The 13,891-nt window shown below is 41.8% G+C and overlaps 1 protein-coding gene across 1 annotated transcript; it reads left to right on the top strand.

Annotated features, from left to right (window-relative positions):
• The first annotated feature begins 9,195 nt into the window (after positions 1 to 9,195).
• myl1 (myosin, light chain 1, alkali; skeletal, fast) lies at positions 9,196 to 13,368 on the top strand. Its single transcript, XM_076263754.1, has 6 exons — positions 9,196 to 9,400; positions 10,604 to 10,631; positions 11,903 to 12,046; positions 12,339 to 12,512; positions 12,639 to 12,716; positions 12,818 to 13,368. The coding sequence occupies exons 1-6, from the start codon at positions 9,260 to 9,262 to the stop codon at positions 12,844 to 12,846; spliced, it is 594 nt and encodes a 197-aa protein (XP_076119869.1). The 5' UTR covers positions 9,196 to 9,259; the 3' UTR covers positions 12,847 to 13,368.
• Positions 13,369 to 13,891: the final 523 nt, after the last annotated feature.

Genomic DNA, 13,891 nt, shown 5'->3' with positions numbered 1-13,891 from the left:
CATCGCGCACTGATCGACGACTGGTTAATGCCTTTCAGTGACAGACATTCCGGTGTAAAGTTGAACCATGGTGTAGTGATAATTTATTTTGTATTATACAGCTAATGTTACAAACTCACTGACCTACCAATATCCATTATTCTTCTCCTATTTATAAGTAGGCCTAGGCTATTTTGCATTCACTGGAGTATTTAGAAACATTTGATCACACTACGTGTGCATGCGTTTGTGCACAAGAGTTCATGACACTGTAACATCAGAAGAGGCATGTAACCCAAGATGACCTTTTACTTATTTAAGCCTCATGCTAAACACAGAATTGGGGTTATACCTACATTTGATTTAAGAATCTTGGTCATCATGTGTCACCAAAATGTTGCTAGAATGTTTTGACACATTTTGGATTATTTTTTAAAAAGGTGGTATTATTTGGCAAATGCATTGGTTGATGTTCTCTTACAATATCCATGGTGACATGCATTGATAGCCTACTTCTACATCATGCCAGGGATGCCTTCATCTCCAAGAAAAGTCTGGAAATAAAAATCTACTGGTCAAAAACCTAAAGGTACTTAAACTATGTTAATTTAGTGCATGCAAACATGAAACGACACACTATGCAGGCACACACAAAACACTCTGTCCCCCATCTCTCACTCTCCATCTTGAATGGCCTAAACAATGCCCTTCAAAGACTTGTCTCCGACACAACCCAACCATCACACAATAGTGGGCAGTCATGGCCGGGGATTAGGGGAGCTGCAGGGGTTTGCTGATCATGGTGAGATTGCAGCAGACCAGAGTAGGCGCTCTGCTGGATTCAGCAGTCTGTGACCAGTGGCCAGTTGGGCGTGAGTAATGTGACCTGGGATGTGTCAGCAAAGAGAGCGGTCTTTAATGACGAACAATACAACATGATGCCCTGCAGTGACCCTAGCAACGTCCACAGACTTGACCCTATCTCTGTATCATAACGGTTCTGAGGTGAGGTGACCATGGTGGTGAGGTGTTGAGCAGGGATGTAGTGGAGGCTAAACGCCAAGTAAACGCAGTTCATCTAACTCTGAAATTTCAGAAATAGAGTTTATCCACCTCTCAAAAGAGTTTGTTCACCAATTTGAACTTTTAACATTAAGAAAGCACACTGTATTATCCACATTCACAATATGTACTTCTCATCAACACTCTAGGAACCATTTAATACCACTGGTATTGTTATAAAATATTGGACAATAACCTCCACCATCATCAATCATACTCGGAATGCCTTTCCCACCTCTTATTTTACCACTACACAACATGGTCTTGAGGCCGGAAAGTGAGACATATCACCCTAGGACGTTGCACACCCCCATTTTTGAGTCCGTAGGTAACAGCTGGCCATGTCTGAACTGGAGTCTAAAATAATGTTTAAAATCAAAGGGCTTTTGAGTGATTGAAGTAGGATGATGAAAACATAAAGTGCACTAAATGCACTAGCGGTTTAGGGTAAGCTTGAAGACCTTGTATGTTTTATCTTTGCTGTTTTTTATCAAATCTTATCCAATGCTCCCCTGGGTATGAAGAAGTGTGATGATATTTCAAAAGTAAAACAGTCAGATTAGAGGAAACTGAGCCAGGCTGTCTGGGCTGGGCTGTGCTGTGCTGAGGCTGCCTGAAGCTGAAGTCCTCTATGGAGTCAATGGTCATTTCATTACTGGTATAGTGTTTCATGCCCTGGTGTTAAAATCACAAATGGGTCATTCAAGGAAGACTTCTGTGCTTAAAGCTTATCATGAAAGAGTAACAGTGCACTCTAGTGGTTGTGTACTGCAAAACATGTTGTTAGGATAAATTTGAAGCAAACAGACTATCACCAGGAAACTTTTACATGCACATTCCACATTTTGTGTGGAAAAGGAAATGGTCCCTACTCCATGGGTCACTACACCATTGTAGAAATTGAAATCTTAATAACATTACATTTTCAGATGGGAAAACCTTTGGACTCCCACATAGATACACACACACAATCTACAATTTGTGTATGTTTGTACATCAAAATCTTCCACATTTGCCTGCATTTTGTGACTCGTCAACAGCTGAACACCATATGTAACAGTTTGAGGGTTTCTTCACTGTTCCTGGATCAGCGTCCTTATTGTTATAAGCACCTTTCCATGATGCTTGTCTGACTGGGAACAACACAGTGCTGCTAGCTATATGAGCCTGAAGATGGAAAATAGCACAGTCTCTTAAGAACATGGGAAGCCTTTGAAACACATAACTTTCTATTACGGCAACACACTGGATCCATCCACTGGGACTCCAGTGCTTAAAGAGATATGGAATGTTTCTATGTCATTTGAATGGCATTCACATTGTTTGGGATCATATGTGCAGCTTTTAGACATGTTTAACCATACAAAAAAGCCTAAAAATAATTAAGGCTATTTCTGTCAGGAAAACAAATGTTCCTGGGATAATATTGTCTTTCTCAGAGTCAAGCATCAATGCTGTTGACTACACCTTTTGTGTTCTCAAGAATTCAACATTAGAGATCTGAAGTTTTAACTTTATTTTCAGTTAACCTTGACTAATACATTTTTGTAAAATATATATATAAATAGATAGATAGATAGATAGATAGATAGATAGATGGTTAGAAGTATGTATTGGAGTAACTGGAGCACACAAACACACAATACATACAATTTTAAACCAAAGATGAAACATAACCTTCTCACTACACGTAGCAGTAAAAGCATTTAAGGTTTTTCAATATAATGAAATATGCAGAGTATACGCAATGTCTGCCTACATGAACAAGAGCAACACCTCTTTAACATGATGAGAAAAACACAGGGTGGCAGCATTGAGTAAACAGGCACTAAAGTAAGAGACAAGGAGTCTGCAGACAGGTGGGGCAGCCTGAGCAGTAAGCCTGGTAAAGCTCTGGAATATTCTAGAATATCCCAGAGTGCCCTCTGCTATTATCTTCTGCCCACCCCATCTCATATGACATACTGTAGGTGGATAACTTTTTCAATGACGTCAAGAGTCAAACTGAATGCTAAAATGAAGAGCCCTGCAACAGCAACAATGCTGGTGATGGAGTCCACTGAAGAATATCTATCATAACCTTGGTTGACATCAGATATAGACCTTGAACATTTGAAATATTCACACTATTCCTAGAAACCGCAAACCGATTTGCAGATGAAGTTAAGTAGTTACGTGAATTCAGAAAATGAAATCACAGCAAATATGACATCATATATACTTGTGTGCATGTTTTTTATATATATTATACTATTTTTCAACAAGATAGGGTGACACCCTCTCACACTCTCAGACCTACAGCAGTGGTCAACACGGCAAATGACTCAGGCATGCCCTGCAGCACATAGACTGACCATATGACTCATAAATTCCAAGATGGGGATCAGGTAACATGGGTTCCTTCTCTTGGCCAAGGCCATGTTTTGGCTTTGTTTAGCCTACCACTTTATAATGCCCATTTGCACTGTGGGGGTGCTTTAATCGGCAGGCCAACTGCTTTGAATCGGTCCCCTTAAGGAGCTGTGGTCCCACTCAGAGAGATCCCAAGAAACTTCACACCTCTCCAGAAAGACCTATAAATAGTGTCCATCTGTCCCTGGGCTCAGTTACAAGCTCATTCCTTTTGGGGCTCAGAAAGGGGTGGGTGCTAGGCCTGCTTGGTTTGGGAGGTCAGACCAGAACCCAAGGAAAGTCTAACTGTCATACTGCAAAGCATCAGTGATCTGCAAACCAGGCACAAATCTTCACAGGCTGTAGGTGCAACCAGGTGCAAAAAATAGTAATGGGCAGGTGATGGCTCAATGGGTGAGATGGACCAATGGAAGTCACTATGACTTTCACCTTTGCCATTCTGCTGGTGTAAATATAAATAACATTGCAACCATCACTCATGATTATATCATTTTTAACCTTTATTGTCACTAACAATCTTTTGTGATCCCTTCATTTAGGTAACAAATCAATTGGCTCAATTTAAAACAAAAATTGTCATACAAAACAAAAACATCCTTATTATTATGACCGCCGCGCAGCGAAGCGGCGGTCATATAGGTTTAGTCAGATTTTTTTTTTTTTCTTTTCTTTTTTTTTTTTTTTTCGCATGCCCAAATTTCCGTCAATGATTCCCGGGACACTGAAAGACCGGGGTACACGAAACTTGGTGGGCATGTAACCCCACATGGATAGCATGGAACCATCGTTTTTCGTTTTGATCTGTAGCCCCCCCGCTGGACTGGACCCCCCGAAAGGAGGGTAGGGCAGACACAGTTTTCTGTGAATATCTCGAGAACCGTAGGGTTTAGGAGGACCATTTTTTTTGTATGTTGATCTCAAGGAGCCATGTCAACCCATTCCATAACCACTCATTTCATGTATAGCGCCACCTAGTTGTCAAAACTGCAGGAAATTGGAAGTGTAGGATCATTATGACACCCTCTGTATGCACGCCAAGTTTTGTTGAATTCCGTTCATGGGGGGCCACACAATAAATTCATTTATGTTACTATACACCAACTGGCCTGTAGGTGGCCGGAGACCTTTTTTATGTATGTTGGTCTTAAGGGGGCATGTCAACCCATCCCATTACCACTTATTTCATGTATAGCGCCACCTAGTTAAAAATTAATAAGCAAAAAATCAGGTGTTTTCATCACAAAAAGAAAGACTGAAAGACTGGGGTACACAAAACTTGGTGGGCATGTAACCCCACATGGAAAGCATGGAACCGTCGTTTTTCGTTTTGATCTGTAGCCCCCCCGCTGGACTGGACCCCCCGAAAGGAGGGTAGGGCAGACACAGTTCTCTGTGAATATCTTGAGAACTGTAGGGCCTAGGATGACCATTTTTTTCCGTATGTTTGCCTCCAGGGGTCATGTTAACCCATTTCATGTGCACACATGTGCACAAACAGATACACACACACACGCATACATTCACAGTAATCATACGTATGACACATACTCACACAGTAGAGCTTGCATGCACAGGCACATACGCAGGCACACACACAAGCACGCACGCACACACACACACACACACACATACACATACACACACACCCACACACATAACATAAACATGTACATGCACACATGCACACAATTCAAGAATTTCTCAGAATTATGAACAGGCAAGATGGAGGTGGGGTTGTATAAAATGAATTTTACATGTGAAATCTATGCACTAATCATGTTTTGGTACTTGTTGTCTAGCAGATACCAGTGAGAATTGAGCGTGGATGATGCAATTTAGTGAGACAGTTAGAATCATATAGGCCTTTCAGCGTGATTTATTTTTGTGGAAAAAATGTGCTGGACTGGGCGGCGGTCATATTTTGTACCGCTCTGCGGTACATCTAGTTAATTGAGTTTTACTCTCTTCAACTGCAATACCAGGAACATTTGAACAGAGTTCAACTCATATAATTACTCATTCAGTATTATGTTATGTTATGTTTAAAGTTATTGACTGTATTGTATAGTGCATTGTCTCTTCGGTAAAGTATGAGTTAATTTTGGGCCACAGTGTGCCCTCATACATCCCAAAGTGGGCTCTGTGGGGATTAAACCCTTCCTCTTGAAGGGCCGGCTAAGACTCAGGGTGATGATGTGATGATGCTGGAGAGAATGAGGGACACACTACCCCGACAATGCCTGTCCTATTTGAGGCTTGGGAACAAACAACTGACGCTCACTCCAGTCAAATCCCTCATCAGATACACACATGATAGCTGCAGATGAGTTGATCTACTGTATCAGTGCACATTCTGTTCAGGTGACTGGTTTTCTCATTGCGATCACGTTGCTGTGTCTGCGTAAAGCCATTACTGTATGTTGTACAGCAGATATTTATACTAATATGGTTACACTGCAGTGAGAACAGCATTTGATGCAGGCTTTCCCTGGGATCCCTGCAGTACAAGGCAGCTTTTAATGTGTGATGTCACTGTACTACGCTTCAGCAATAGCTGCTTTTCTTGACATACGATATTGAAGACAGCTTAACGGGCTTGCTAATGCTGAGGGTCTTCATTGCAGTGTCTCGTAGATTCCGCTCAGGGATTGGATAGTGAAATAGTGAATCACTTGTACTTACTTCTCATCAACTCAAGACACTGTACGTACGTAAACATCATCTGTTGGCTATACAAATATGTTTCCTTTAAAACCTCTCCGTCTCTGTCTATGTGTTTGCGCATATTTAATAGAGTTAAATGCAAAAGTACTTTCATGAAAGACAGTAATAAAACAGTAAATATCAGCCAGTGAAGGTCCAGCAACAAATCTTATCTCCATTCATGAGATATATTCATCATTGCAAGAACTCCATCAGGCTGCCAGGGAGTTAAAGCCTTTTAATCTGTATGGTGCTAAGTTGCTATGTTTACTGCCTGCATAAAGATTTATCCTGACCCTTCTCACTTGGTTCATGAATCTCCTTAGCATTTCCTCTTAGTAAAGAACTGTCAGGACGTGTATATTCATTCACATCAAATGTTGAACATTGATAATAGTACTGACCAGGGTTTAAATATGTGATATAATGTGAAGTAATGTGCACAGCATGGCAAGATCTTGAACTGTTACTGTATCAAAATGCAGTTCCTTACAATTGCCACATGAAGTGCTGTTTCACTATGACCTTTTAACCTTTCCTGGGGTACTCCTTCCTCTGTTGCTCAGGGTTGGCCCATCTGAAGGAGTTTAATTTAATCCAGTTATGTGTCACTTGGCATGAGGCCTGGCTGTACTTTAGTGTATGGGTCCAATCACGTGGTTATTGACATCCGACTCTAGAGCTGAGCATATTTACTAAGAAGAGTGGGGACACTGTTTACAATGATTTATGAAAACATGTTTATGATTCTGGAACGTTTTTATTAACAGTATATGTTTCCATGTAGTAAAATGCTGGTATCATCATCATCATTATTGTATTCACCCTGACCATATGACATATCTAACCCTGACCATATGACATAGCCATGACATAGCCATAACATTGCTACCAAATTGTCAAAACAGTAATTTAAAGGGAGCATAACTAGGGTGTTATCTGTAACACGAGTCTTAAGGTAATTATAATATATTTTAAATATATTTGGTGTTCTGTGTTGATTTATGGCACCGCTCCAGCAAGAGTGAACAACAGAGATAAAGTTTTCTAAGTTTAATGGGAGTTTCCATGGTAGCTGTATAACAAACAGGTCTCTGTTTTTCTTTTTTGGGGCCAATCAGTAAGCAGCTCTTTTTTTGTCTGTGACCTCACAGAGTAAGGAAGCCATCTTAGGACATTAAAGACTGATTATAACTATGGTCTCTCCTCCCCCTGTCCCATACCCCATCCCATCCCCCACCCCAGCACCAGGCTCTTTGGCCGAGTAATTTTGGTAAAATCATAAAAACTTCATTGTGATTAGGACCAGTGAGACAGGTGCAGGGGCAGGGGTCTTGGAGACGGTGCTTCTGGAAGGCCAGGGTGAGCTTTGATGACAGCTGACGCGAATGTGGTTTTCTCTGGCTGAGCCTCTGTTGGAAGGGGTTAGAGAAAGAAGAGGTGGGGAAAACTGATAGTGAGAGAGAGAGAGAGAGAGAGAGAGAGAGAGAGAGAGAGAGAGCCTCCAGACCCTTCTTTATCCCTTACCCGTGTCAGTGGGGTGGGGCACTAAGACATATTTAGAAAACAGGACGGAGCCAAAACCTGCTACAATCACCCTGTGTGGTAACAGGCATTGGCAGCTGAGAACCCAGAGAGAATCATCCTCCTCAACTGTCCTCATTCCTAAGGCAATAGCAGTCAGAAGAAACTGTGGTCACACACATCACGACCAATCCACTTCAACCGCATGCCGTACAACAGATCATATGTGCAGGGCCCAACTTGGTATTGCCTATTCAAAATAAAGATGACAAAAGGTGTGACTTCTCCACTGAAAGTTCCCCCAGCTGGTTTTCTTTGACTGAATATGCTATTGTCCTTAAGGAGCCTGTGGTAGCCTAATCACAATACAGACTATTGGCAGTGTGCTCTCCTCTACATTGGCATTTTACTGATCCTGTAAAAGTAACGGGTAACAAAAGTTTTTAAGAAGAAAACAAATATCCATTACAATTGGCCATGCCATCTATGGCAGTAGCTAAACATACATCTTTCTCAAAGCAGTGCCAATCTAATTGCGCTCATTTCCAGCACCAGAGAACGCCTCCTCCAGCCCACCCCACAGGGTAGGCGTTGGGAGGTGAAGAGATGACTTATAGCAACTACCTTTTGACTGCTAATAGCATGGCTTGCTAATGACCTGGATGCCGGGTTACTTCAGTGATTTCCCAAAGGAAGCTGAATTCAGTGTCCTAAAAAAGTATCTTTCACAACAGACAGGACCAGTTCATTCATGTCAAGAGCAAGCATTACCGTGCGCCAAAAGCGTTTTTGTTATTAAATTAGGATGCTGACTGATAGGATACCTTTATTTGTGAATAATTGCATTTTTCCTTTTAGATTATAACACTAGTGTTGAATAGGCCATGTAATCTAAATTATTACAGGGGTGAAAGCACAAACGTGTAGGCTATTGAAAAGAAAGCTTTCAATGTTGTTATTGCGTGTGTTGAGTGGCCCATGGCATTTGAGAGATGAATTCCAGGACATTCTTCTGTAGAGCTGTCTAACGCAAACGATTATTGATGGCAATGAATTACACACACACACACACACACTGGTAATGTCGCTAACAAAAAAAGAGTGCGACTGGATTCACCGAGAACTGGATTATTGTCCTAAAGCAAGCTTTTCATGTTTCCAGAAGTCCCTTGGATAGGCAACACTTACGCACTTGACATTACACTCACCTAAAATTTCTAGGAACATATACTGCTCTCAAACATGAGAATATGTCCCACCTGGTGACCCCGGACAACCCCCTGCACTATTTCCTGTGCTTCTCTTTTTTCTTTCTCCTGTTTTAAATAAACAAGCACTGACGCGCTCCATATGCATTTTGTCGGGTCGCCCCTAATTCCTTGTAAAGAAGGGGCGACCACCCCTCTGGAAACGTCGTCCAATCCGGTCCCTTGAGCAGCATTGGCATCCACAGTGGAGTAAGGTATACACATATATATACTTCCATTCTTCCCGCAAGTGTTCTGAGCCCTCCAAGCAGTGGTCCGTCCCTTGTGTTGTCACCTGGAATCTGTGGTGAAGCAGACAAATCACTTTTAACATGGCACCTAAGAAGGACGCCAAGCCGGCGGCCAAGCCGGCGGCACCAGCCAAGAAGGCAGAGCCAGCAAAGAAAGAGGAGCCCCTACCAGAGCCCCCACCCAAGCCCGCTGTCGCCGCTATCGACCTGTCTGCTGTCAAGGTAAAGACAGAATCGCTTTGCTCCGCATTTCCGGTTTTGTTTTTTCCCCCGCTAAAACATACTTGTTCTGAAACCAGCAATAGGCTATTGGTGACATTTGGAATATGTAATACAATACAATATAGCTCATAAAAAGGTTGATGTGAGGAAATGGGAATATAGCCTATTGAGACTCAACTACCACTGGATGTAGTAGCCTAGAGTAGAGATGTAGAGTTTATGCCCTGGGCCTCTGTGCGAGGTGGATTTGATGGAGTAACAGAAAAAAGTTTTTTCATGGCATTTTTTTTAAGTATAAGCACACGGTCAACATCTATGATAGGCTATATACTGGGGTGAATCAGTACCACGGAGAGCTCCGGAGGTTTGCTCTCTGCTTTCTGGATTTATTTTTCCACTCTACTAAATCATCAGACTCATCACATCAGAGTTGTTTGGGGTGATACTGTAAATGACAGGTAGCGTCGAGTCGTGCGTAACCAAATGTGGAGATGGTTATCATGTCTAAACATGGAGCTCATACGCTCATGTTACCGTCTTTTAAGCAGCTGGGGTTCTAAATTAGGTCAAGCAAAAGGAGTTTCGAAGAAGTAACTTACCTCCTCACTTATGAATTACAAAAACGTTTATGTCACTGTTTGATATAATGTCATCTGATATATTAAATCAGTTCAACCCATGCTTTGATTGCTCTAGAGCAGGACAGTTATTGTGAACTGTGCATTTGCATTTACATTACATGTATTCATGTAGTTTATGCTTTTATCCAAAGTGACTTACAACAAGAGAATAACATTCAAGCGACAGCGCAGAGGAGACTAGCTCGGAATTACTATTGCATCTGTCAATACTTTAGGATAGCATTTAAGACGCATTTTAAAATGTATTAAGAAAAAATATTTTCAAGGTATAATACTAGTGTTTGACATCAGTATCATAATCAGCAGAAGTCAGGTTTCTGGATCAATATCTGCTTAAATGGAAGACTTACAATTTTCAGTCACTTGATTAACTTTACCAATTGCTCTGATTGTAATCATATTGGATCTAAGCCCAATTAAATATAGTTTTCCATGGAAAAAATGCTGAAGGCTCTCAGATCCCGGTTGATACTGCTCTATCCACTCTTTGCGATGCAACGGTTGTTTTGAGATATGGGGACATGTTTTAAAGGCTGTTTTTGCTGCTTTTTTTCTACTGTAGGTGGACTTCACCCCAGACCAGATTGAGGGTGAGTAGTCATTTTTTATAGACCTACCTATTGTTTGGCATAACATATACTTCTAAATAATTGCAAATTCAACAAACAGAACTAAGAAATACTGATGAATGACTGATTGATGAAGCCTAAACGTAAAAAACATGAATGAATGAGTCTACGAGGGAATAATTTGAATAAATGAATGAATGAATGAATGAATGAATGAATGAATGAATGAATGAATGGTGACTGGATTAGTAGACTCTGAAGAACTGACTGACTAACTGGCCAACTGACCGTTATATTTTGAGAATATAAGCATATGGCAATCTGATCAGAAACCACATAGAACAATTGACAAGAGAGGGGGGATATTTTGTGATGTATTTTGTAGTCAGGACCTGTTCTCAAGAGAGCATTGTGATCATTAGAACCCAAATGAAGCAGAGTGTCTCTACCCCTTAGTGTCAAATGCCAGAAGTGTTGTGGGATTAACTTTTATTGTGTAGTAAAGGTCAAACAATTTGACACATCCTAGTGGTGGTCCTGCCCCCATTGGCCAGGGCAGTGAGTGACATGAAAGAATGGCCTCTTGGGCCAATGGGAGGCCAGGCAGTTAGCGTGCAGAGTGGGGGGGTGTGAGTTACACCGTAGTCAGCATTCTTGGAGTTTACTTAGGTCAGTCGTGGCCCAGCAGTGTCTATATATGGCAGGGTTAGTATTCTTGGGAGAGTATCGATTGCCCGCCAGGGCTTTAAATGCCGCCCAGCAGTGAGCTGTAAGGAGCAGCTGGCCCCAATGCGGAAATCACATAAAGCTACTAAGCTTTCAGCAGATCACTTTCCATTGAGACTGTGGTAAAAGGCCCATAGAAATAACTGGCCCTTGTTATCACATGTTGGTTACCCTTGCTGAGGCATGTGCCCAGCTGTTTGTTGTAATTGCGGTAGCTGGATGAGTGAGATGTGTGGCCTTGAGCTCATAATTCATGGGTAACCTGTGCATCAGGTCACATGGTGTCTGGCAGTGTCCCATGAGTCACTCATCTCTGCTGAAGTCCACTCCCCACTTATTTATGTAAGACTGAGCACCACCAATGAGTAGAAAGCCTCTGAGAAAAAAAACCTTTTTGAGAATAGAGACATGAATATTCCATCTAAATTATTTTATCAACTGTCCATTTAGTTCTCCTTTTAATTGTCCCATCTTGTTTTAGATGTAAAATCTTTCATCAGTTTTTTTACTGACAGCAGTCATTAACGAGTATTAAAGTTCATGAGTCATCTTTGTCCTGATTGCAGACTACAGGGAAGCCTTTGGACTCTTTGACAGGGTGGGTGATGGCAAGGTAGCTTACAACCAGATCGCCGACATCATGCGTGCTCTGGGACAGAACCCCACCAACAAAGAGGTCAAGCACATCCTCGGCAACCCCTCCCCAGAAGGTAAAAGAGCTACACCCTCATCCTGCCCCACCCCTCACAGTGTCCATCCATCGAAAAACGAAATATAAACATGATTATGTACTGTAAGTGGAGTTGATCCGCTTATTACATTTTGTAGATGCTAAGTGATTAAAACGCAATGTGCCATGCATGCTATTGTATGGCAATGTTTATTTTATTTTAGCACACATGTAGGCCTACAATTGTTCATGTTATTATTTATGTCCTATGTGTTTATGTATATGTTCAAATAGCACCTTTCATTTCCATGTTTTTGGACATGTCCTTCCAGACATGGCTGCCAAGAGAGTTGAGTTTGAGCAGTTCCTGCCCATGCTGCAGACTGTGATCAACAACCCCAACAAGGCGCAGTTTGAGGACTACGTTGAGGGTCTCCGCGTCTTTGACAAGGAGGGTAACGGCACAGTGATGGGTGCTGAGCTGCGTATCGTCCTTTCAACGCTGGGTAAGAGACGGCCTGATGGCCTGAGAATTGCCTTAAAACGTTTCAGTCAGTGAGTAGGAGGATGGTCTAAGGTGAATTTTTTGACATGCTAGATGGCTAACCTAAGATGACCATTTTCTCCTTCAGGTGAGAAGATGAATGAGGCTGAGATTGATGCTCTCATGGCAGGACAGGAGGATGAGAACGGCTGTGTCAACTATGAGGGTTCGTATTATGTCTCAAACGTCATAGCTTCATGTTGTATGTCTTAATGTTGATAATGATCGCGATGGTGGCAATGACATAACTCTCCTCTTGCCCCACAGCTTTCGTCAAGCACATCATGTCTGTGTAAGATCCTTCAAATTCACATGGTGAGGAAGCTGAAGAATTTCTGCAGACCCCATGGTGTCAGGACATCCGCCCACTGTTTCCAACTCCATCTGAGAAATGGATAATGAAAAGGACTATGGGATGTCATTCCTAAAACCTGTTCGTGTTGTCACATTGTTTTATTTTTCCATATAGTTTTTTCCTCCAACTTTTTTTCTTTATTTTATCCGTTCTTGGACGCCACACTTTATTTTTCAGCCGACGTTTCGTGTTGTGAAGCTCCTCCCTCTCTGTCAGGGCATGTCTCTTCGCATTGGGCCATTAGTGAAGGGTGTGAGGGGGCATCGGACGCTGTGAAGATGTGCTCCGACACTCCCCCCTACCCCCCACGGTCTGGATTGGTGCTACAGAACGGAGGTGCTATTGATGACCCCCACTGTCCCGCAACTGTGGATGACTCATTGGAACATGTCTCCCTTTTCCCCCAAAGTCTTAATTTATTTTTCACCTCTGTAATTTCACATAATAAACTTTTCACAAAGGATCCTTGTCCCGAATCCCTGTTTGTTCTCCAGTTTAGCATGGAGCACGTGTCTGAGGGAGGTTGCTCATACTGTAGAGGTGTAAAAGTCCTAGCCTTTGCCTGTCCGCCTAGTAGCTCTGTTCATTTTCATCTCATTGAGATACTAACCAAGTGAGTGAGTTAGTGAAACCTATAATAAGTCCAGCTTCAGAAAGTTAACAGCCTGCCAAATATTTGTTTCAACCATTCATTAAAAAGCATATTCTAATTAGCACAACTCCTCAGCCATATGTATCAGCTAATTTGTGAAATCCCCCATGTTAAATAGTAGAACCAAGACATGGTAGGACTTTTATTCTCTGATAAAGGACTCTTTATACCTCTGGTTGTTAGATGATGTATTTGCCATTAATGTGCTCTAACTAGTAGAATAGCAGAAATAGCCACCGCATTAAATACTTTAAGAAATGTACTAAAGTAGTAAGAAATTGTTTGTTGCCGTGTACATTGTCTGTATTGAGGTGATATGATTAAGGTTAACGTA

Source organism: Alosa pseudoharengus, unplaced genomic scaffold (genome assembly GCF_046254945.1).
Source record: "Alosa pseudoharengus isolate Yale_2024_CS ecotype anadromous, Long Island Sound unplaced genomic scaffold, YU_APseudo_1.1 YU_APseudo_1.1_scf_3, whole genome shotgun sequence".
Taxonomy (NCBI): Eukaryota; Metazoa; Chordata; class Actinopteri; order Clupeiformes; family Clupeidae; genus Alosa; species Alosa pseudoharengus.
This window is presented reverse-complemented; position numbering and strand designations above follow the sequence as displayed.